Genomic DNA, 24,978 nt, shown 5'->3' with positions numbered 1-24,978 from the left:
TGCACACCCCCTACCAGGGATGTGCCCACAACGAAGGTACATGCCCTTGACCAGAATCGAACCCAGAACCCCCCAGTCCAGAGACCGACACTCTATCCACTGAGCCAAAGCGGTTTCGGTGTAAAGTAGACCATTTCTTATCTCTTTTCACCACTATCACCATTATTGGCCCAAACACAATCTCTCTCACCTGAATTATTGCAATTGGGCACCTAACTGGCTAACTGGTCTTCCTTCCTCAGCCATTCCTCTGTGTATACTCTGCTTCCCAAAAAGTAAATACTCAGGTAATATATGTTTTTAAATCCTCACCCAAGGACATATTCATTGATTTTTAGAGAATTGGGGAAAGGGGTTGGGGAGAGGAACACTGATGTGTGTATGAGAGAAAGAGCAAGAAAGAGAGAAAAAAATATATAAGAGAAACATTGACATGAAAGAGAAACATCTATCAGTTGTTCCCCATACACACCCAACCAGGCTTGGGGATCGAACCTACAATCTGGGTTTGTTCCCAACTGGGAATCAAACCTGTGAGATCTTTCTGTGTACTGGATGATGCTCCCACCAACTGAGCCACACCTGCCAGGCTCAGATGATCATTTTCAAAAAAGATCAGATCATATCATGCCTCTGCTCAAAACCTCCCAAGGGCTTCCAATGTCACTCTGAGTGAAATCGAAAATTCTTACCATGTCTTATAAGACTACTGGAAGCTCAGTGCATGAAATTTGTGCGTGGAGGGGGTAGTTCCCTCAGCCCAGCCTTCACCCACTCCAATTGAGGATCCTTCAGGAGATGTCTGACCACTGGTGGTCAGACACCCTTCTCACAATCTGGGACCACTGGCTCCTAACCACTCACCTGCCTGCCTGCCTGATCACCCAAACCTCTCTGCCTGCCTGCCTGACCACCCCTAACTGCCTCTGCCTGCCTGCCTGGTCGCCCCTAACTGCCCTCCCCTGCTGGCCTGATCTTGCCCCCAACTGCCCTTTCATGCCATCCTGAGCTCGCCTCCAACTGCCCTCCCCTGCCAGCCTGGTTGCCTCCAACTGCCCTCCCCTGCCAGCCTGGTTGCTCCAACTGCCCTCCCCTGCCAGCCTGATTTTTTCCTTAACTGCTGTCCCCTGCCAGTCTGATCTCACCCCCTCCTCTGCTGGCCTGATCTCACCCTTAATGCTCTCCCCTGCTTGCCTGATCACCCCTAACTACCCTCCTCTGCCAGCCAATTTGGTTCTGATTGGTCAGTTTCTAGGCCAGTCAACATCTCTGGGCCTATCATGAGGGCCTGATCAGAAAGGCAGGACTGATCAGCAGCACAGATGGAGGCCTGGAGAGAAACGGAAGTGTGGCTGTTGGCCAGGCCAGGAGAGAGAAAAAAAGCAAGTACTGATCAACGGTTGTCACAGAGGCTACAGATCAGACCCTGCCTCTCTCTCTGCAGGCCTCTTTCTGGGCCTGATCGGCAGCCCCCTAGGCAATCAGTGCTGGATCAGGGTGCCAACAGTGGCCCCAGTCAGTGCTGGGTTACTATTGCAACCCAGCACTGACTTTTGGTCTGGTCGAGCCTTTAGTCGAAACAGTTGTTACAACCGTGGCTCTTTATTACATAGATTAGAGGCCTGGTGCACAAAATTTGTGCACAGGGGTGGGCAGAGGGTGTTCCTCAGCCTAGCCTGCACACTCTCCAATCTGGGACCCCTCAAGGGATGTCCCACTGCCCAGACAGTCAGATATCCCTCTCACAATCCAGGACTGCTGGCTCCCAACTGCTCACCTGCCTGCCTTCCTTATTGCCCCTAACTACTTCTGCCTGCCAGCCTGATCACTCCCTGAACACTCCCCTGCCAGTCTGATTGCCCCTAACTGCCCTCTCTTGCAGGCCTGGTCACCACAACTGTCCTCCCATGCAGGGCCTGGTCAACCCCTAAATGCCCTCCCCTGCAGGCCTGGTCCCTCTCAACTGCTCTCCCCTGCAGGCCTGGGTCTCCCCTAACTGCCCTTCCCTGCAGGCTTGATTGCCCCCAGCTTCCCTCCCTTGAAGGCCTGGTCCCTCCCAACTGCCCTCCCCTGCTGGCCATCTTGAGATGTGTCCACATGGGGGCAGGATCTTTGACCACATGGGGGCAGCCATCTTGTGTGTTAAAGTGATGGCCAATCTGCACATTACTCTTTTATTAGATAGAATAAAGGCCTGATGCATGGGTGGGACTGGCTGGTTGGCCTTGAAGGGTGTCCCAGATCAGGATGGGGGTTCCCTTGTAGCGTCGGGCAGCCTGGGTGACGAGGAGCCTGTGGTGGTTTGCAGGTTGGCCACACCCTCCAGCGAGCCAAGTGGAGTCCCTGGTATCTGGGATTTATTTCCTATAATTGAAACTTTATAGCCTTAAACAGAGGCCTGGGCCGGCCAGGGTGTATGGAAAGCTTGGCTTCTTCCATCGCCCAGGTCAACCCTAGCCTCCTGCTCTCCAGCTCAGAGGCTGCTGCCATTTCCATTGATATTTATTTATATTCTATAATTGAAACTTTGCAGCCTTCGGTGGAGGCGAAGACAGGCCAGGGTGTGTGGAAAGCTTGGTTTCCTCCATCACCCAAGGCAACCCTAGCCTCCTGCTCTCCTAATAGTATTGAGAACCACTGTCCCGGCTGATCTCACTCTCTCTAACTTATCTCCTAGCATACATCTTCCCAAAGCCCCCACTCTGCTATTCCTCAAACACTACAGGAACACTCACCCTTGGAGGCTTGCAGTGTTTCTTCCCTCTGCCTAGAGTAGGGGTGTCGAACTCAATCAGAGAAGGGGCCAAAATCTAAAATCCAGCCTAAATCGCGGGCCGAATGGTTTACTGAACAGTCATAAACTGACAATGTCATAAACTGACAGCGGAGTGCAGTGATGACAGCGCGGTGCGGGCCACATTGCAAGGCCTGGCGGGCTGGATTTGGCCCGTGGGCCTTGTGTTTGACACATGTGGCCTAGAGGGAAGAAACTCCACATATGCAATGCTGCTCCATTACTTCCTTCAGACTCTGCTCAAATGTCATGTGCTCTGACAATCCTTTCCTGACTGCCTAATTTAAATATCTCCCCGCAGCACCATGCTTTATCTCTCTGATCCTGTACTACTCTTTTTAATGTCACTTATTATCACCTAAGAGGCGTTACTGATTTGTTTACTCTCTGCCTCCTGTGTAAGCCCAGGAAAGCAGGGACTTCATTTGTTCATTGCTGTTTCCCAGTGTTTTGTAAAGTGCCAGACATAATAGGCACCTATTAAACTGAATGGATACCTTACACCTGTCATAATAGCCATTGTCAAAGAGCCAACAAATAACAAGTGTTGGTGAGGATGTGGAGAAAAGGAAACCCTGTGCAATGTTGAGTGGAACTGTAAACTGGTGGACCCATTAATGGAAAACAATATGGAGATTCCTCAAAAACTAAAAATAGAACTACCATATGGCCCAGAAATTCCTCTTCTGGGTATTCATCCAAAGGAAATCAAAACACTAATTTGAAAAGGCATATGTGAGAGATGGTTGCTAGACTTAGTGTAGTGATGACATTGCAAGGCATAGCTTTCACATCACTATATTGTACACCTGAAATTAATATACTGCATGCCAACTATGCTTTAATTTTTTTAAAAACTGGATGGATGGATGGATGGATGGATGGCTGGATAAACGTTTCAAAAGCCCACTAGTATGCTGGTAAGAGCCTGAATCCAAGTAGCTGGATTCCAGGTCCCCTGGTCCCCATAGAAACACTGTTGCCATGCCATTAAATGTTTGGGATTTGAATATTCATTTAATACTTCATTTAAAGAATGGTTTCCTAACCTGAAAAGTATTGAAAAGCCATTGGTCTTTAAATTAGCACAGACTCAAAAGCATAGTAATGCACAATGCCAGTGAGGATATAGGGAAACGATAGGGACTCGCTATTTGTAGGAACACAAATGGTTCAACTTTACTGGAAGACAATGTACAAAGAGCCTTTTTAAAATGCAGTCTTTTAAACATGTTGTTTTGCTTAAGATCACTTTACTCTCATAGTGTTATAAGGTATTATTGACTGTATTGCACAGACGAGAAAACTGAGGCACCAATAATTTTAAGGAATAAATAAGTTACAAGTCAAGGATACTTTCTAGGTCATTAAACTGCAATCCCAGGGATTTCTCCACCATTTTTCCATTGTCTGCTACTTCTCTTGTTTTGTCACCTAACTCCTTACTGCTAAAAATTGTGTCACATTCTCTAGTTGTTGTGTTGAGCGTCAACCTATGAACCAGGAGGTCATGGTTTGATTCTGGGGCAGGACATGCAAGAGGCAGCCAATCAATGATTCTCTTTCATCATTGATGCTTCTATCTCTCTCTCCCTTTCTCTTTGAAATCGATAAGAATATGTTGGGTTTTTTTTTAAATAAAATAAATTTTTAAAAAGGTGTCATATAAAATCTTTCAATTCTTAGTGCCAAGTACAATGCTAAACATCACAGCTGCTCCATAAACCTTTGGAAAAGGGAAGCCACAAAAGTCTCCATAGATGGTGTATGACTCATGCAGACTATGACAAAAACTGCTCCAATATCTCTTTTACCCTCTTTCAAAAGAATAGAATGTGAATATTGGCACACAATTACCCACAACAGTGACTTCATTTTCTTCTCTTTTGTAGCTAATGTGGTCTTGTGGTTAAGTTTGGGTAATAGAATATAAGCAGAAGTAGTAGGCAACTTCAGACACACAGTTTTCTTGTTTAAAACCTTCCTACTGGCTGGAATGCAGATGTGATGGCCAGAGAAGCCATATTGAACCTAGAAATGACCTTTCTAATGAGGGTCACAGTCAATGAAGCAATAAGACAGCAGGACACTGGCTTCCCTAACTCTAAAACAGCCCTACATTTCTGTTTACATGACCTTTTACAAGACAGAAATAAACTTGCATCTTGTTTAAATCACTATTATTTTGGATTTTCTAATTACCGGCACCCCTTAGCTGGCCAGAACTAGTTCTATTAGGACTGCCACTTACTCCCATTTCCTGTTACTTGATATTTGGCTAAACTGATTTGGCATTGTACTCATGACAGCCTATATGAATTATGCATTCCACTTAGCATTTTCAAAGATTCTATTGTAAATGGATACTTAGTAAGCTTTTTCACTTAACCCTAAAAAGCAATAGAACACAGTAATGCATAAAAATCCATAATTCAGTGAACTGTTTAATAATCACTTTCCAGAGTAATAATTGATTGTCAAAGACAGTACGTCTAGGCAGGTCTCAATAGTATAATGATATCAGAACAATGAAAAGTGCCTCAGCTGTCTCAATCTTTCATTTCTTCATAACCCTATTGCCAATGATTAAGAGATGAAGAGCTTGAGACTGAAACATTATTGAGAGGAAATCCGGCTGAAATGATGAGGTCTGGCTTTATTATAATCTCCGCCTGTGTGCCTAATAAATTTGTAGTAATCCAAGCAAAGGGCAGGAATTTTATTTACTGTATTATCTGTGAGATCTAGAGAGAAGACAGACTACTATTTTAAAAGGTGGGGAAAAGGGTAAAGGGTGCAGTTTATTGTACTTATTATCAAAAATCATCAAATCTGATGGCCAAAAGGACAAGTACCAGTTAACCATGTGATAACAGCAATCTTGTAGCATTACTTAGATAATGTCCAAAACATTGGCTCTCCCTCCTGGCTTTTGGGAATTCCTAGAAAGGCCACTGACCCAACACTCTATTCTTTCAAGTTAAGGGATCTCAACAGACCCAACCTACTACAGATAATAAGATTTCAAGTATGTCAAAAGTAGATCTTCTTCCCCTATACAAACTGGGCTAAAAATAAAAAGTACTTGTGGGTAGTTCTTCACTATGAGCATAGCTCAAAGATTTCAAAATAGAATAAAGCTAATAGGATTAAGTAGAAGTTACTCTGTCTTTATGTGACATGAGAGATGGCAGATAATGGAGATTTTGTGTTTTATTTATATCAATAGCAACCTAAGTTGGCAGAAACAATGGTACTTGACTTGAATGCACCAGTTAGTGATCATGTAACCAGCAGCTTATGTCATTACTACCTGTAATTCATCTCACCTATACTTTTCACCTTATGACACAATACAGTATGTGATGTGCCCAGCCTGAGTCCCATCCCACACCCACCATCTCTACCATCACTACAGGCTTTGTGATCAGTAAATCCTTGCTTCTTGCTGACCTTCCCAAAGCTTGAGTGTGCCGGGCTTGGAAGTCACCAGCAAGAGGCTACAGTGGTCATCCAGGAGAGGAGAGAATGATGAACCTCGCACTAATGCAGAGTCATCAGAGAGAAATGAGAGAGGAGAACACACAGTGAGAAATAATTCTGGTTGCCCTAACTGGTTTGGCTCAGTGGATAGAGCGTCAGCCTATGGACTCAGGGTTCCAGGTTTGATTCCGGTCAAGGGCATGTGCCTTCATTGTGGGCACATCCCCAGTAAGGGGTGTGGAGGCAGCTGATTGATGTTTCTCTCTCATCGATGTTTCTAACTCTCTATCCCTCTTCTTTTATTTCTGTAAAAAATCAATAAAGCATTTTTTTTTTTAAAGAAATAATTCTGGTAGCTGGAGTCTAGGTCTTAAGACAATGAGGGGGGAAAAAGGAGGGAAGATGGGAGCAAAGAGAAAGGAAGTTTCATCAATATGACATAGCAAGAATAAAAACAATTCTGGTCTGGCTATCAAGTAAGTTCTTATCCAAACTATGAATTATCTGTATGACCTTGCAAAAATCAATTTTTCTCATTAAGTCTCAGTTTTGTAATCTCTGATATAAAGTTAACTAGAGGCCTGTTGCATGAGATTCGTGCCCTGGAGGGGGGTGGATCCCTCAACAGGGCCTGCACCCCTCACAGTCCAGGAGCCCTCAGGGTATGTCTGACTGCTGTGGAGGTGGGACAGGCTCCTGCCACTGCCGCTGAGCTTGCCAGCCGTGAGCCTGGTTTCAGGCTGAGCAGCACTCCCCCTGTGAGAGCACACTAACTGTGGGGAGCAGCTCCTGCAGTAAGCATCTGCTCCCTGGTGGTCAGTGAGCATCATAGTGACTGGTTGTTCCACCATTGGGCTGAAACCGGCTCTCCAACATCCCTCAAGGAGTCCCAGATTGTGAGAGGATGCAGGCCAGGACAAGGGATCCCACTGGTGCATAATCAGGGCAGGGGAGGGACGCAGGAAATTGGCCAGCCAGGGAGGAACCACTGATGGGCTCCAGGGAATGCCCAACCTGTCTTGCTCAGTCCTGATTGGCTGGACCCCAGCAGCAAGCTAACCTACTGGTCGGATCATCTGCCTTCTGGTGGTCAGTGCATGTCATAGCAAGCAGTTGAGCAGCCTTAGCATAACAAATCGCATATTACACTTTGGTTGGTTGAATGGCTGAAGGCATGGCCAGACACTTAGTATATTAGGTTTTTATTATATAGTATTGGGTTACCTTCCATCTCCAGATACTATTTTAATGAAAAAAAAATGAAAGTAAGGGTACACTATGGGAAAGTTATCACCAAGACTCTGAAAGTTATTTTCCATGAAATAAGAAAACAAAGTAAAATATATCAAAAATTTTATTAAATGAGAATGTGTTACTTTTAGTTTCAACGCAATAGACTAAGAATTTAATATTTTAACTACTATGCTTAAAAAAATGCATAAAGATAATAAATATGGCTGATTTTATCAAGCCATCTTTCTCTTCTATGGTGAGGCCAGAGTTTAGCACACTTCGCAATGAACAAAGGAAACCAGGTATTTGCAAAATATATTCCTCCAAAAATGAAATACATATAATAAGCACTACTCTATAATGTGCTACACAGTCTATGAGATATACTTAAACATGATTGTGCCTGGCTAGTTTTCAAGATTTTGATTTTACTGTCAAAACAGTTTTTTTTGTGTGTTTTTTAAAAAATATATTTTATTGATTTTGTACAGAGAGGAAGGGAGAGAGATAGAAAGCTAGAAACATCGATGAGAGAGAGTCATCGATCAGCTGCCTCTTGCACACCCCCTACTGGGGATATGCCTGCAACCAAGGTACATGCCCTTGACCGGAATCAAACCGGGTCCCTTCAGTCCCCAAGCCGACGCTCTATCCATTGAGCCAAATCGGTCTCGGCTGTCAAAACAGTTTTTCTACTCTTGCTTTCCTATTATGCTTTAAAATAAGCACTGTAAAAAATGCAGTTGCCTAGATTCAGGCTGTTAACAGTGAAATGATAGACTTAAATCACAACCAAATACTGTATTTTTCAATAATAAAAAATAAACAGCTTCCTATGCACAATAAGTCAACAATGTGTAAAAATAGAAAATGGCGGCCAAATAGGCAGACATGTTGTGCATCTTGTCCCAGACTGGAAAAGCAACTAAATCAGAGAACATGCACCCAAAATTAACAAATTAGACACAGCTGAGGAGACAATTCACAACAAGGAAGGACAGAGGACACCTGGAGAATGGTAGCAATGGGGATCTGGGATGGAGAGGGAAACCCAGTCAGCCGGCCAAGATGGTGAGAAGGAAGCTTTGGTGAACCAAAGCTGTGTCCCATTAAAAGCAATAATAGAAAAATAGTTAATTATCTATAAGGGAGCACCCATACGATTTTCAGCTGATTTCTCAACAGAAACTATTCAGGCCAGATGTGTGTGGCAAGAAATATTCAAAGTGATAAATAGCAAGAACCTACAACCAAGATTACTCTACCCAGCAAAGTTATCATTCAGAATTGAAGTTCAGATAAAGAGCTTCACAGATAAGAAAAAGCTAAAGGAGTTCATCACCACCAAACCAGTATTATATGAAATGCTAAAAGGTATTCTTTAAGAAGAGGAAGAAGAAGAAAAAAGCAAAGATAAAAATGTTTATTGCTGAATAATATATCCATTTGTTCCTTGAAGGACATCTAAGTTGTTTCTAGTTTTTAGTTAAGTAATACAAGCTGGCACCTGGGACCAAGTTAAGTAATACAAGCTGGCAAGGCGGGCAGCTTGTCCCTCTCCCGGGCTGCAGCCCCAGCCGCTGGCACCTGCGACCACAGGGTGGGCAGCTTGTTCCTCTCCTAGGCTGGGCTGCAGGTGCAGGTGGAGCCACACACGCCAAGAACCGCGGGACATGGAGCTTGTCCCTCTCCCAGGTTGCAGCCTGGCTGGTCCCCATTCCTCTCTCATGAGCTCATTTGTGCCTAGCTGGTCTCCATTCCTCTCTCCCCAGTGTTGAGTGTCTGAGCCATTATAGCATTAGAGCATAAGGGTGTGATGGCTATTTGCATATTAGCTCTTTTTATATAGGATTTCTTTTTTCTTTTTTAATCCTCACCAGAGGATATTTTTCTATTAATTTTTAGAGAGAGTGGGAGGAAGAGAAAGAGACAGAGAAACATCAATGTGAAGGAGGCACATCCATTGGTTGCCTCCTTCCTTCACCCTGACCAGGGCCAGGGAACCTGCAACCAAGGTATGTGCCCTTGGCCAGAATTGATCCCAGGACCCTTCCATCTGCAGGCCAACGCTCTACCCACTGAGTCAAACTGGCTAAGGCTTTATATCTTCTATTTCTTTACTGAATCTATTTGTCTGCTAAGACTTTCTATTTTTTTTCATTGTTTCAAATGTAATTGCTATTGAAGCATTTTTTTTAGTCCTCTTTAAAATCTTTGTCAGATAATTCTAATATCTCTGTCATCTGAAAGTTAGCATCTATTCACTTGTTTTCTGTCAAGTCAAAATGTTCCTGGTTTTTAGCATGTCAGGTAATTTTCTATTAAAACATTAACGTTTTGGGTATTATGTTATAGAACATTATTTAAATTTTCTGTTTTAGCTGGCTTCCTTTGGCACTGCATGAGTATAGGCAGTCAGGAAAAGGCACAGCTGCGTCATCACTGCCAGGTAGGCGCAGTATCCAGGTTCCCAGCTTCGCTGACAATAAGGATGGGACCTCCTTGTTATTGTTGGGAAGGAGTAGGAATTCTGGCTCCCAGTAGGCCTCCACTGATCCCATTCTGGCTAGGAAGGATAGGGATGACTCATTACTGCCCCCCATATGGCCACTAGAGACACAAAGTGAGGAGAGAAAGTAGCATCTTTACTGTGGAGCAGTGTTGAAAAGTCTTGACTCTCCACTGACACTGTTGGGAAGCACATGAAACTTGGTTGGAAAGTTGTGAGGAGGACATTCTGATAAAAGCGAAGTGTGTGGAAGGCCGCCTGCCCTGTTGATTGGAATTCTGACTTAGGGGAGACTTAGGGCAGTGTCACAGGCAGAGCTCCTAATTATTCCTTGGCCTTTCCAAACAAGTCTGTACACAAGCAGACCCCCGGGTGTTTACTGGAATCCTTATGCTTAATCCCTGGATGCCCTTGCCTAGAGGACAATGTAAACATATGTGCCCTCCCAAGATTACTCCCCTATTGATTGTATTTAAAAGATAAACTTGCCAAAACTGGTTTGGCTCAGTGGATAGAGCGTCAGCCTGTAGACTGAAGGGTCCCGGGTTCGATTCTGGCCAAGGGCATGTAGGTACCTTGGTTGCGGGCACATCTCCAGTAGGAGGTGTGCAGGAGGCAACTGATCGATAATTCTCTCTCATCGATGTTTCTAACTCTCTATCCTTCTCTCTTCCTCTCTGTAAAAAAATCAATAAACTATATATTTTTAAAAAAAGATAAACTTTATCTCAAACTGTAATAAAAAGCCTAGTGAGGCAGGCAATGGGGGCTGCCTGGTTGCTATAGCCAGGCCATCCCTTAGCCCTCTCTTTCACAGTGAATCTGTGTCAGAGTAATCTGTTCACCCTTCACTCAGGGGCTACTGGTCATCCCCGGCAGACAGCATCATTGACTCTCCACTGACCTGGGGAGAGGGTTTAAGTACCTTGTTACAAACTAGTAATATTGAAAGTCTAGACCCCACTCAGCCCTGCCTGGTGGGGTTGGGAATAAGGTCATAGGTTTTTCTGTGGTGTTTCACTGAATAGCACAGTTATTATCTAAAAGTTTTGTCTTGCTAGGCTGCCCTTTCTTAATCCTTTGTCTAAAGAAAGCAGACTTTTGGGGGGAGAGGGGATATTCTGTCTGAATCCATTAGCATTCTAGGTTGCCAGCTTCTTTAGCTCCAAGTCCGGGATATATGTGGCAAAAAGAAAACCTGAGAACACATCACTATATGATTCTTTGAATTCTAAGGTTCCTGGCCAGTCTGTCCCCTCCTCTCCAACTTTGTGAGTCTTCTCACATTAGTCATATATAATGTCCAGAGTTAGTACTTAGTTAGTTGTACTTAGCAGGGAGACTAGGGAAAAGGACATTTATTTCATCTTCCCTAAAGTGGAAATAGAGTAAATTTTATCATATAACATTTTCCTATGAAGTATACATTATCCTATAAAATAAAACCCTAATATGCAAGTCAACCGAACAGTGGAACAATTGGTCGCTATGACGTACACTGTCCACCAGGGGGCAGATGCTCAGTGCAGGAGCTGTCCCCTGGTGGTCAATGCACTCTCACAGGAAGTGTCGCTCAGCCAGAAGCCAGGCTCAGAGCTGGTGAGCGCAGCAGCGGTGGCAGGAGCCTCTCCTGCCTCTGCGTAGCGCTAAGGACCCACGGAGGATGCCCGCCTGCCAGCTTCGGCCACTCCCCGCCAGCAGGCAAACATCCCCTGAGGGGGGTCCCGAGCTTCGAGAGGGCGCAGGCTGGGCTGAGGGACTCCCACCCTCGCCCTCCCCCAGTGCATGAATGTCATGCACCGGGCCTCTAGTTTGTTTATAAGAGACCTTGAAACATAAATTTCCTCTCACCTAGGTCATGTTAAGCCATTTTTGTTTGAATTGTATGACCAAAAACAACTACACATGAAAAAGGAAGGATGGGTTGGCTTCTGCATCCTTTATGAATATCTAAACTCTAGTCTTATATAATTAAAATGTGTTTTGTGAGGGATGGTTGTGAACTCCCCTGTAAAACAAACACAACATCTTATAACATTTCTAATAGCTCCTGCTACAGAATATGCACACTGTTTAGGCCAGTGAGTCTCAACTGGGTGGAGGAATGGGGAAATGATTTTGCCCTTTCCCTCAGGGTCTCATTTGGCAATACCTAGAGGTATTTTATTGTTATGACTTCGGGGGAGAGGAGCAGAGGATTATGCTACTGACATCTGGTGGGTAGAGGCCAAGAATAATTTTAAACATTCTGCAGTTCTAAAGACTACCACCCACAATGAAGTATTATCCAACCAAAATGTCAGTAGGGCCAAGGTTGAGAAACCCTGGTTTAGATGTTTGACCTACATTTGATAGCTAAATTTAATCTTCAGTTATTCTGTGTACCTATTGGACAATGTAATTATTTATGGAACTCTGAACACTAGGTATGGAGGGGCCATATCCAAGCTCTAAACAAAGACAATACACCCTGCTGAAATCGTCTTATTCTTTGCCTTTCCCTCTAGGGATTGCTTTGTGGGTCTAAGTTAAACATGTTTAATATTAAGAACCATATTATCCTGGACAGATTGTTGTTTATATAAACTCCAAATGGCCCCATCAGTGTGGTTCAGTGGATGAGCATCGACCTATGAACCAGGAGGTCAGGGTTTGATTCCTGATCAGGGCACATGCCTGGTTGTGGGCTCAATCCCCCCAGTGGGGGCTGTGCAAGAGGTAGCCAATCAATAATTCTCTCTCATCATTGATGTTTCTATCTCTCTCTCTCTTCCTCTCTGAAATCAATAAAAATATTTTTAAAAACCTCTAAATGATTAAAACAAATATCCTTATTCTAATATTAAGAATTCTTAAATCATAATTTAGACCACTTTTATACTTATATTTTTATTACTATCTCTCACCTAGCCACAGTCATTTCAACAAATTCCACATTGTTCCTTTATCTCCCTTAAAAAAAATTTTGTAAAACCACTTTTATTCAAAACTAGAGGCCGGGTGCATGGATTTGTGCACCAGTGGAGTCCCTTGGCCTGACCTGCACCCTCTCACAATTCATAACCCCTCAGGAGATGTCGGAGAGCCAGTTTCGACCTGATCCCCACAGGCCAGGCCAAAGGACCCCACCAGTGCACAAACCCGTGCACTGGGCCTCTTGTATGCATGTAAGATATTTGGTTAATCTCTTCCTGCCCTCCTCCTACCCCCTCTTCCTTCTAGGATTCATCAGTCTGTTCCATGTTTTCATGCCTGTGAGTTAAGCATCTTCCCCCTGGTGGTCAGTGTGCAGCATAGCTACTAGTCAAATTCTGGAACAGGTGAATGTTCACACAGTCGAATGGTTGAATGGTTATTTAGGTTTTTATATATACACAGATTATGCAAAGTCTCATTGTCTGGAATTGTTGGGGCCAGGAAAAGAGAGATTGAAATAGCAAGAAAGAAATTGAAGCTGCACTAAAAATTAATATAATGGAAGGCAGAGATGGAACTGAGCCATTTCAGACTGGCCAGGTCTCATAATTTACGGCTTTGCCTTGGCTTCTGACTCTACTGCTAGAGAGCATTCTCCTACATAAAACAATTCAGGTAACTGAAGTATTAATAATGGATACATATGAGAAATGGAATAACAGAAAGAACAGAATTCACTATCTGGTGTTCATTTGCCATTTGATACTCTCCCTTCTTGTATTCTATTTTATTTGAACCCTTCAAAATATACTCTCCCTCAAGGGTCCTTGCTCTGAAAGTGTAACCTTTCCCAACTATACACGACTTCTGAGGCCCCTCTTCATGTCAATTACCTTGACTATGTCATAGAGTTCCTTCTCACAAGGGCTGGCACCGAGGCCCTTGTTCTCTCTCTTAAGTCTTTCAATTCACTTCCCAGATTCCTTTTTGTATTAGAGCCACGGAAAACCTTATTAGAAATATCCGTTTTGAAATGGCCCAATCAGTCACCCTGATCTTGTTCAGTAACTGGTAGGGAGGTATGGGACTTAATTGAAAACGTTTGTCCTACTCTGCTGACAAACATTAGGTGAAAGAAAACACTGGGGAGTCTTGTCCTTACATGTTTTTGTTTCCTTAATGGGCTTTATGATCACATTCTTTAAATCATAGCCAAGAGTGCATTCTGGACCTGAATTTATTTTAAAGACAATGTGGCAGCAATATTCTGTGTACTAACAAGAGGTTTGGAGCTGCAGCCAAGAATAGGAGTGCATCTTTCCTCCTACTGTCATTCTCACTGCCATTCTAAAGAATGACTGCCTCTTTTGTTCTCTTCCTCTCCACCACAACACCCCCCACTTTCTGTGTGGGACTCAGACACTCCTGTCATTATTTTTGTTTTGAATGTCCCTGCCAGAGCAAAATCTATATAAAGGGGCAAAATATCTTAAACTATGGCCCTATCTAGCTTTGCTCTCTGCCAGGGACACGTCACAATCAAAAAATGGACAGCTCTGGCATGGTTCCAGTGCAGTCTCTGGAGTGTGATTGCCAAGGAGGATTTCAAGGTGGCTACAGAATAGGTAGAAGCTACATGCACCTGCTTCCAGCAACAAACCTGATTTACAGCTAAGTTATAGAACAACCAACCTGAATAACCCAATGAAGGCTAGCTGAACTGAAATATTATAACCAAAGATTTACAGAAAAAGCCACTTAGAGACTGGTAAGAAGGGCAGAGACACAGAAAGTGCTGGCCCCCACACCTGGTGGGTGAGAAGTTGGAGGGATATGTCCAAAAGCAAGGGATCTCAACTTTATGCAGGGATCCCCAATCCAGAGGAACTCGAATAGCATCTAATGGTGAAAATCATCAGGGATTCAGTCCACCTGGAGAGAAGAGTCTGCTAGAGAGACAGACACCACCTTCCCAGGGTCAAGCACTCCTATTGTTATAGCACCAGCCTGGGGGGTGCACTGCACGGTCCTCCAACTACTGGCAACACCACTCTGCTGTGATCAATGCCCCTTTGCCCGCATCCCATAGGCCTCTGGACAGCATAGGGTCCTCCTGGGTGCCACGCTCCTGCAGCGTGGCGGGGAGCTATCCGCTGGCACTTGGGCTGAGCAATTAAGAAACTGCATATTTCTCCTCCTCACTTCCCTAATTGCTGTTTTTGTCCCTGCTCCGTCCTGCAGAGGGGTCTGCGGGCTGCACCCAGCATGGACCTTTGGAGAGCTCTTTTTCTGGAGAAGCTCTTGGCAGACTCAGACAGTGATGGAACTGTGCAACTTTGGAAAGGGGACCGTCCTTCCCCACCTCAAGTGCACAGGCAGTGCTTCCTCCCCGTTGAATCCTGGCTCGCCCTTCCACTCCGTTGCCCTGCCCTGCCGAGTTCTGTTCCACAGAGGAATCAGAGTGCCACATGGAGCTGGGACTTGAACAGGGCTGGGATTTTCAAGCACATCTCCTGAGAAGGCTTTTGTCCAGGAATCAGGCAGGCAGGAGCTGGGTTGTGTGGCTACATCACAGTTTGGGGGGAGGAGTGGGGGCACTTCTCTCCACCCTGCAAGCTCAGTCCATGTTATTCCATCCATAGGAGATTTAGTCGAAACCGGTTTGGCTCAATGGATAGAGAGTCGGCCTGCGGACTGAAAGGTCCCGGGTTTGATTCCAGTCAAGGGCGTGTACCTTGGTTGCGGGCACATCCCTAGTAGGGGGTGTGCAAGAGGCAGCTGATCAATGATTCTCTCTCATTGATGTTTCTAGCTCTCTGTCCCTCTCTCTTCCTCTCTGTAAAAAATCAATAAAATATATATATATATATTTTTTAAATAGGAGATCCACTTAACCTGCCTTCCTGGCAGCCAGGGTCCTGACTCTGCTGAGCTCAGTCCAGCAGGGGAATCTAAGCCACTTGGACCTGGGACCTTCAGTGCTCGTGGGAGGCTTTTGCCCAGGAAGGGGAAGTGCTGCCTCTTCGCCCTGGCTCGCTGGCTCCACCCGCAATGGGAGCTGGATCTGCCTTCCCAAGTCCAGTTGGCCCCACTCTGGTGAGCTCACTCTGCAGGAGTGAAGGGAGTGCTGCCAGGAGTTGGGACATTCGGAGTGTGTATCCCTTGGATGCTACTGTCTGAGACCTGGAGGGGTGCCTGGCCCCTTTCTGCAGGCTCAGTCCAGTAAAGGCTCTCATTTAAAATTAAAGGTGAAACAAGGAGCTTCCCAGAGAGGGGATAAAACAAACAAACAAAAACACACACAAAGGAGTGTATTACCACCAAACCAGTATTGCAAGAAATGTTAAATGATGTGCTTTAAGGAGAAGAAGAAACAGAGAAAAATATAGGTATAAAAAAGTAAAATGGCAATAAATAAGTACTTATCAATAATAACCTTAAATATAAATTAAATGCTCCAATTAAAAGATATAGGGGAACTGAATGAATTTAAAAATATGGCCCATATAGCTGAAACCGGTTTGGCTCAGTGGATAGAGCGTCGGTCTGCAGACTGAGGGATCCCAGGTTCGATTCCGGTCAAGGGCATGTACATTGGTTGCGAGCACATCCCCGGTGGGTTGTGTGCAGGAGGCAGCTGGTTGATATTTCTCTCTCATCGATTTTTCTAACTCTATATCCCTCTCTCTTCCTCTCTGTAAAAAAATCAATAAAATACATTTTAAATATATATACATGACCCATATATATGCTAACTACAAGAAACCTACATCAGAATTAAAAAATACACACAAACTGAAAGTATGAAAAAAAAAATGTTCCAAAAAAAATTCCATACAAACAGAGATGAATAAAAGCTGGAGTAACAATACTTATATAGATAAAACAGACTTCACAACAAAGGCCATAAAGGAGACAGAGAAGTTCACTACATAATACTAATAGGATTGATCTAACAGAATGATATAACCCTTGTAAATAAATATGTATCCAACATAGGAGCACCCAAAGGGTTGTAAGAAAATACTCTGGACAACTAAAGGTCAAGAAACTGGAAAACATGGAGGAATTGGATAAATTCCTAGAAAAATACAATCTTCCAAAAATGAATCAAGAAGAATCAGAAAATCTGATTAGACCAACTACAACTAATGAAATCAGAGCAGTAATAAAAATTTAAAACTTCCCAGAAAAGTCTTGGACTGGATAGCTTCATAGTGAATTTACCAAACATTCAAAGAAGTAACACTTATCCTTCTCAAACTATTCCATAAAATTCAAGAGGAGGGCCCTAGCTGGTTTGGCTCAGTGCGGAGGGCATCAGCCCACAGACTGAAGGGTCCTGGGTTCGATTCCAGTCAAGGGCACATACCTTAGTTGTAGGTTCAAACCCCAGCCCTGATCAGGGTATGTGTAGGAGGCAAGCAATCACGGTGTGCCTCTCACATTGATGTTTCTCTCTTTCTCTTCCCTTCCCTTCCACTCTCTCTAAAAATCAATGGGAAAATATCCTCAGGTGAGGATTAACAAAAAATAAAATAAATAAAAAAGACATTCAAGAGGAGAGAAGACTTCCATGCTCTTTTTATGAAGCCAACATTATCTTTATTCCAAAACCAGATAAAGACACCATAAAGAAAGAAAATTATAGGCCAATATTCCTGATGAACATAGATACTAAAATCCTCAGCAAAATGTTAGCAAACCAGATCCAGCAATACATTAAAAAGATCATACACCATTAACAAGTGGGATTTTTTTATGGATATGCAAGGTTAGTACAATATTCGTAAATTAATAAACATGATACATCACAGAAACAAATGAAGGATAAAAGCAGCATAATCCGATCAATAGGTTGAGAAAAAGCATTTGATAAAATTCAGCACCCATTTATGATTAAAAGCCTCAGCACAGAGGGAATAGAAGGATGACACCTCAACTAAATAAAGGTCATATATGATGAACCCACAGCCAACATCATACTCAATGGGCAGAAACTACAAGGGTTTCCCTCAAAATCAGAAACAAAGCAGGGATATCTGCTTTCCTATGCATATTATTGGAAGTCTTAGTCATAGCAATCAGACAAGAAAAAAAATAAAAATAAAAGACATCCTAATTGGAAAGGAGGAAGTAAAACTATCATTAGATGGCATGATATTGTATATACAAACTCTATAGATAGCACCAAAAACTACTACATCTAATAAATGAATTCAGTAAATTAGCAGTATAAAAAGTTAATATTCAGAAATTAATTAATGGTGGCATTTTTATACATTAACTAGAGGTCTGGTGTAGGAAATTCACACATGGATGGGGGTTCCTCAGACAGGCTTGCACCTTCTCCAATCTAAGATCCCTCTCATAATCCAGGATGACTGGCTCATAATCACTCACCAGCCTGCCTCCTGATTGCCCCTACCTTGCCCCTGTGCCAGCCTGATTGACCCTAACTTCCTCTGCTTGCCTGATTGCCCCTATCTGCCCTCCCCTGCTGACCTGACCTTGCCTGAAACTGCCCTCCCCTGCAGGCCTGATCTCACCTCCAAATGCCCTCCCCTGCCAGCCTGATCGCTACTAACTTCCTCTGCCTCAGTCCCCACTACAATGGCTTTGTCCGGAAGGAAGTCAAACATCTGGAAGATGGCCAGTCAACCCAGTCTAATTAGTATATTACCCTTTTATTAGTATAGATAGATTATATAGGATAGGATTGCTTAATTGGGGGTGGGGGGGGGGTACCTTTTCAGCAGGATAAGATGCTCTTGTCTTGGCAGACAAAACTACATAATCCCTGTATCTGGACTGATAGCCAGCCATATACACTATACTGCCAAACTGGTCATTAAAAAATTGAATCATTTTCTAACACCTTACACTAAATAGTTGTTTCCCTTAAAACCCCTCCTCATCTCCCATCTTAGGTTCTGCCTTCACAGTTCACCCAGAGTAGGTTCTGATTAGAGGGTGTCTATGCCAGTCAGCGTAAAAAGCTCCACCTCCTAGGCAGCCATTGACTCCTCGCACTTCACCCAGATTTGGTTCTGATTGGTCAGTTTCTATGTCAAAAGCTCTGACTCTCAGGCAGCCATTGGTTCCTTGCAATTCACCCAGATTTGGTTCTGATTGATTGGTGTCTATGCTAGTCAGGATCTCTGGGCCTATCTCCGGGCCTGATCATAGAAGCAGGGCTGATCAGCAGTCACTCCAGGCTGACCTCTGGGAGAGAGAAAGAGGCTTGGCTGCTGGCAAGGTCACTGCTGATCAGCCCTGCCTCTCTCTCTCTCCGAGAGGTCAGCAGTTCAGCCTGCTCTGCTGCATGCTCAGCCTGGTGTTCATGTCGAGCCTTTGGTCGTTTTGGATGTTACAACCCTGGCTCTTTATATATATATAGATAATGAACTATCAGAAAAACTCAATTCCTATCTTGATACCAATGGCATATTTTACAGAACGAGAACAAATATTCCAAAAATTTATAAGGAACTATAAGAGACCCCAACTAGTCTCAGCAATCTTGAGAAAGAACCAAATTAGAGGTATCATACTACCTGACATCATATTATACTTCAAAGCCAAAGTAATCAAAACAGTATGGTATTGGCACAAGAACCCGCATATAGATCAATGGAACAGAACAGAGATCACAAAAGTACACCTACACCTTACGGTCAATTCATACTTGACAAAGTAGGCAAGAACATAAAATAGGGTAAAGACAGTCTCTTAAATAAATGTTGGATGCATACAAGAAAATGAAACTTATACCATACACAAGAATAAACTCAAAATGCATTAAAGACTTAATGTAAGTCACAAAACCATAAAAATCCTAGAAAGAAAAAAACACATAGACAATAAAATCTCATACATGTCTCATAGCAATATTTTTGTGAACATATCTGCTCAGGGAAGAAAAACAAAGGAAAAATAAATAAATGGGACTACATCAAACTAAAAAGCTTTTGCACAGAAAATACAAACCAACATCAACAAAACAAAAAAGGTAACCCACTGATTGGGAAAACATACTGTATTTGCCAATGATACATCTTATAATAGATTAATTTTGAAGAACTTATATAACTCAACACCAAGAAGACAAACAACCCAATTAAGAAATTGGTAACAGACCTGTCAGAATCCTATCATCCACAAATCAACAAACAACAAATGCTCGTGCACTTAGTGGGAATGCAGGCTAGTGTAGACACTGCAGGAAACAGTATGGAGTTTCCTCAAACTCCCATTTGATCCAGTAATCCCCTTCTAGGAATATATCCCAAGAAATCAGAAACACCAATCAGAAAGGATATATGCACCCCTATGTTCATAGCAGCACAATTTAAGTAGTTAAGATTTGGAAACAGCCTAAGAGCCCATCAGCAGATGAGTGGATTAAAAAACTGTGGTATATCTATAGAATGGAATACTACACTGCTGTAAAAAAAGAAGGGACCTTTACCTTTTGCAACAGCATGGGTGGACCTGAAGAGCATTATGCTAAGTCAAATAAGCCTGTCAGAGAAAGATAAATATCACATGATCTCACTCATCAGTGGAATATAATGACCAACATAAACTGATTAACAAAAATAGAGCCAGAGTCATATAAGCATCAAACAGACCATCCAACCTCAGAGGAAAGGCAGGAGAGGGAGTGGGGGGCCAGGGGTGGGTAAGAGATCAACCAAAGGACTTGTGTGCATGCATATGAACATAATCAATGGACACAGACAGTTGGCGGGTGAGGGCATGTGCTGGGGGATAGGAGTGGAAGGGGAGAGGTCATTGGGGGGGGGGGAAGGAGACTTATGTAATACTTTAAACAATAAAGAATTTTAAAATAAAATTTAAAAAAATACATGGGCAAAGGGCCTAGACAGACACTTCTCCAAGAGGACATACAAATGGTCAATAGACATATGAAAAAAATACTCAATATCACTAATTATCAGAGATGTGCAAATTAAAACCACAATGAGTTATCACCTCACACCTCTCAGAATGGCTATCCTATATAATAAAAGCCAGGCAACTGTTATGGCATAGAACGACCAAGAACCAGACAATAGATATGACGAGCACTTACCCAGACCTTGTTGTCAGCGGCCTGACAGCCCTAAATCCTATTCACCCACACCCGGACCCTGACAGCAGGAAGGTGGGACCACCATTCCTCATGGAATCAGCCATTGGTCAGCTTGCTGTCTGTGCCCTGACGGCCATATTCCCGTTCACCCACACCCCTGACCCTGAGAGCAGGGAGGTGGGAGCCCCATCCCTTGCAGAATCGGCCACTGGTCAGAATTCCCTTCACCCGCACCCTGGACCCTGTCACCAGGTATTAACAGGATCTGCAGAAGGAGAGGTTGTTTGATTCCAAGAAGTTATTTGTCCCCATCTGACACTGGTCTTGCATTTAAATTAATTTGAAGACAGTTTCCCGTGATGTTGGCATTTGCGATGACAATTAATAAATCACAAGGACAAAGCTCTAGACAGAGTAGGAATGAATATTCCTACCTGAACCTGTTTTCGGACATGGTCAGTCATATGTTGCTTTCTCTTGATTTCAAAGAGCATGTGACATTAAAGTTATAAATACTTCATCACAAGGGGAAATCAGTCAAGCACTCTGAAAGTGTTTTCACTCTTTTGTTGTTTTCATATCATGTCCTTGTTGTTGTTATATCATGTTGTTATTGCTTATTTATTAATACATTTATATATTATTTTCATATACATTTTATTAATTTTCTTTCATCTCTGACACTTCTATTATAGAGAAAGGGCAAATAGCGATATTAAAATATTTCTTCTAATTTATTCCCTTTCGTTGTGCATGAATTCGTGCACCAGGCCACTAGTCATCAATAAATAAGCATGTGCTGGTGAGGATGTGGAGAAAGGGGACCCTTGAGCACTGTTGATGGGAATGCAGCCACTGAGGAGAACAGAACAGTGTTTCCTCAAAAAATTAAAAATTGAATTGCCTTTTTATCCAGTGATCCCACTTTGGGGAATATATCTGAAGAAACCCAAAACACTAATTCAAAAGAATATATGCACCCCTAAGTTCACTGCAGTATTATTTAAAATAGCCAAGATCTGGAAACAACCCAAGAGCCATCAGTAGGTAGTAGATAAAAAAGCAGTGGTACTGCAGGGTCTGAGTGACTCAGTGGTTGAGCATCAACTTAGAAAACCAAGAGGTTACAGGTTTGATTCCCAAAGTGAGAAAGAGAGAGAGAGAGAGAGAGAGAGAGAGAGAGAGAGAGAGAGGGAGAGAGAGAGAGAGAGAGGACAACAGTGTGGTGCTAGGGGAATGGGGGTAGGTGGAGGTGAGCAAAGGGGAGATAAATGGAGAGAAAAAGAGACTTTGCTTTGGGTGATGGGCACATGATACAGTGTACAAATGGCGTTTTTATTGAGTTGTACACTTGAAACCTGCATGGTTTTGTGAACCAACGCCATCCCAATAAATTCAATTAAGGAAACATTTTAAAAGAATGGTTTTGCTGAAACCGGTTTGGCTCAGTGGTTAGAGCGTCGGCCTGTGGACTGAAGAGTCCCAGGTTCGATTCCGGTCAAGGGCATGGACCTTGGTTGCAGGTACATCCCCAGTAGGGGATGTGCAGGAGGCAGCTGGTCGATGTTTCTCTCTCATGGATGTTTCTAACTCTCTATCCCTCCCTCTCTCTTCCTCTCTGTAAAAAACCAAGAAAATATATATTAAAAAAAAAAAAAAAAAGAATGGTTTTCCCTGAAAATGTTACACAACTTTTACAAGTTCAATTTCTTAATAGTAATATATTGATCTTCTTAGGATATAAATTCACTGCTAATAATACTAAGCTGTAATGAACAAAGACTTGCGTTTTCCATATGAAACATCTGCTCTGTTATTTCAGTACTAAATAATCGCAGAGACTTTGAAAGGAAACGTGACCAGCGATGTGTTACTCGGGGCCAATAACTGTTGTTTGAGCCAGTTTTTTAAATAACCTCTCGGAATTTTTTCCCCCTTTGAAAACAGGATACTCTCCTTGGGTGGAAAACTTAAACATTCAAAATGCAAAATGCAAATCCTTGACTAACACAGCCATGCTTTATGTAGCTCGCCGCCTGGCTGGTGACAGGGCCTTAAGCACTGTGATATTTTACGCACGTGTCCTAAGGTTGCATGGACCCAGGCGAACTACCCGTCTCCTTCCTTTGCACCTACTTCCATGTTAATGTCGTAGTTCTGGCCGAGGACGCTCTGTATGAGCTCTTTGATGGTCTGGTCCGAGGCCAGCTGGGCCTCGGACTGCTGCGAGGCGAGGATCTCCTCGATGGACGTGGGGAGCAGGCGCACGGGCAGCGGGGAGTGCGCGCCTGAGCTCAGGCGCTCGCTGGTGGCCAGGCTGTCGGTGCTGGCCTTGGAGGCGGCGCGGGACATGTCCCGCGGGGTGGCGGGCGCGCTGTCTCGCAGCACCTGGGAGCGGATCCTCACTCTCCGCCGCCGGCCGCCCGCCTCGCCCCCCGTGCTGGAGGTCCTGGCGGCCCAGGCCTCCCCGGGCGGAGCCGCCGGCACCTGGGAGCTGTGCACTCGGGCGCGGGCCCGGGCTGGGGCCGGGAAGGGGGACCGGGCGCGGGCGAGGGACGAGCGGAGCTCGGGCTGCGCCTCCGCGGGCTGAGGGCTCCAGCGGCCCGTGCGCTCCGCCGGCTTCCTCCTCCACGCGGGGGGCGGCCTCAGCACCACGGGCCTGGACGTGCCGGCTCCGGTGGCGATGACCGGCGGCTCCTTCGAGGCCCGGTGCCGGCGGAACGCGGAGCTCCGCAGGTAGAAGTCCCGGGGGCGGAACGGGGGCCTCCAGGGCGCGGCGCCCTCCCCGGGGCCCCAGGGCCCGGCGTCGCGGAGCGCCCGCTGCAGGAGGCCCGCCGCGGCGGCCGCGGGGTCCTTGGCCCAACGGAGGAGCCCTGGCGGCTCCCGGGGCCGAGCTCGGGGAAAGCTCCCCTTGGCCCCGGGCCTGGCCGGGCCACAGACGACCGGGGCTCCATCCACGAGGGTCTTGGAGTCCAGCCTCTGCTTGAAGCGGAGAAAATCCTGTTTGGTCTTCCTGCGGACCTTCTCAAGCTCTCTAAACATGTGCGATTCTTCTTTGTAGCTCAGTCCAAAGTGCTTCGGGATCCTGGACATCTTGACTAGCTTGTCCTACGAAATAACAAAAGATGAACATATAAACAAAAGGCTGTTGACAAAATTCCAACCCACAAAGCTTATCCTCGCAGACCGCTGGCCGGGCTCCCAGAGACACCAGTGGGCAGTGGTACTTGGTATCATTTTGAAACCAAATACTGACCTTTCCACAGGAACCATAAAGCCTCTTTTACAGTGGGTGTTTCTGATACCCCTATTGGGTTTATTGTAACACTAAATTCTGCACTGGAAGGGGGGGGGGGGGGTGGAGGAGATCCCCTCAGACTGGCTTAGCCCTCCAAAGTCCAGGAGCCCTCAGGGGATGTGGGCCTAAGCCAGCAGTGGGACATCCTTAGCGTTGAGATGGGAGAGGCTCCCGCCACCGCTGCTGAGCTGGCCAGCCCAGAGCCTGGCTTCTGGCTGAGCAGGGCTCCCCCTGTGGGAGCGCACTGACCACCAGGGGGGCAGCTCCTGCATTGAGCGTCTGCCCCCTGCTGGTCAGTGAGCGTCATAGCGACTGGTCGTTCCCCTGTTGCATATTAGCCTTTTAGACTATAATGTAGTGTCCCGTTTCCATAGTGCACATAGGACACAGAGACCACAGTGCACCCAGGCACAGGAAATCTCAAGCAGTCTGGCAGGATAACACTTTCCACCTCCTCCTCCAGCCAGCCCTGGGTGTCTCCGTCCCTTACCAGCCCACTTCCCGCCATGTGCCACCTGAGCCCAGCAGCCACGAGGTAGGCTGCAGTGAGATCCTGAGGCCGCAGGCCAGGTGACAGAACTCTCTCTGTGAACTACTAGAAACCATTTGAAAACTTATAATAGAAAAGTGATTTGGTAGCATCTAGT

General features: G+C 44.7%; 1 protein-coding gene across 1 annotated transcript in view; it reads right to left on the bottom strand.

Annotated features, from left to right (window-relative positions):
* The window catches only part of TTC6 (tetratricopeptide repeat domain 6), a 215,817-nt gene that overhangs the window by 160,013 nt on the left and 30,826 nt on the right, over window positions 1-24,978 (bottom strand). The window contains exon 2 of the mRNA XM_084880152.1: window positions 23,170-24,141. Within this exon, the coding sequence (XP_084736278.1) occupies window positions 23,170-24,126 (957 nt within the window). The 5' untranslated portion in view covers window positions 24,127-24,141. The remainder of the gene's footprint in view (window positions 1-23,169; window positions 24,142-24,978) is intronic.

Source organism: Pipistrellus hanaki (assembly GCF_964339955.1).
Source record: "Pipistrellus hanaki genome assembly, chromosome: 1".
Taxonomy (NCBI): Eukaryota; Metazoa; Chordata; class Mammalia; order Chiroptera; family Vespertilionidae; genus Pipistrellus; species Pipistrellus hanaki.
The sequence above is the reverse complement of the archived record's forward strand: the minus strand, read 5'-3'. Positions and strand labels throughout refer to the sequence as shown.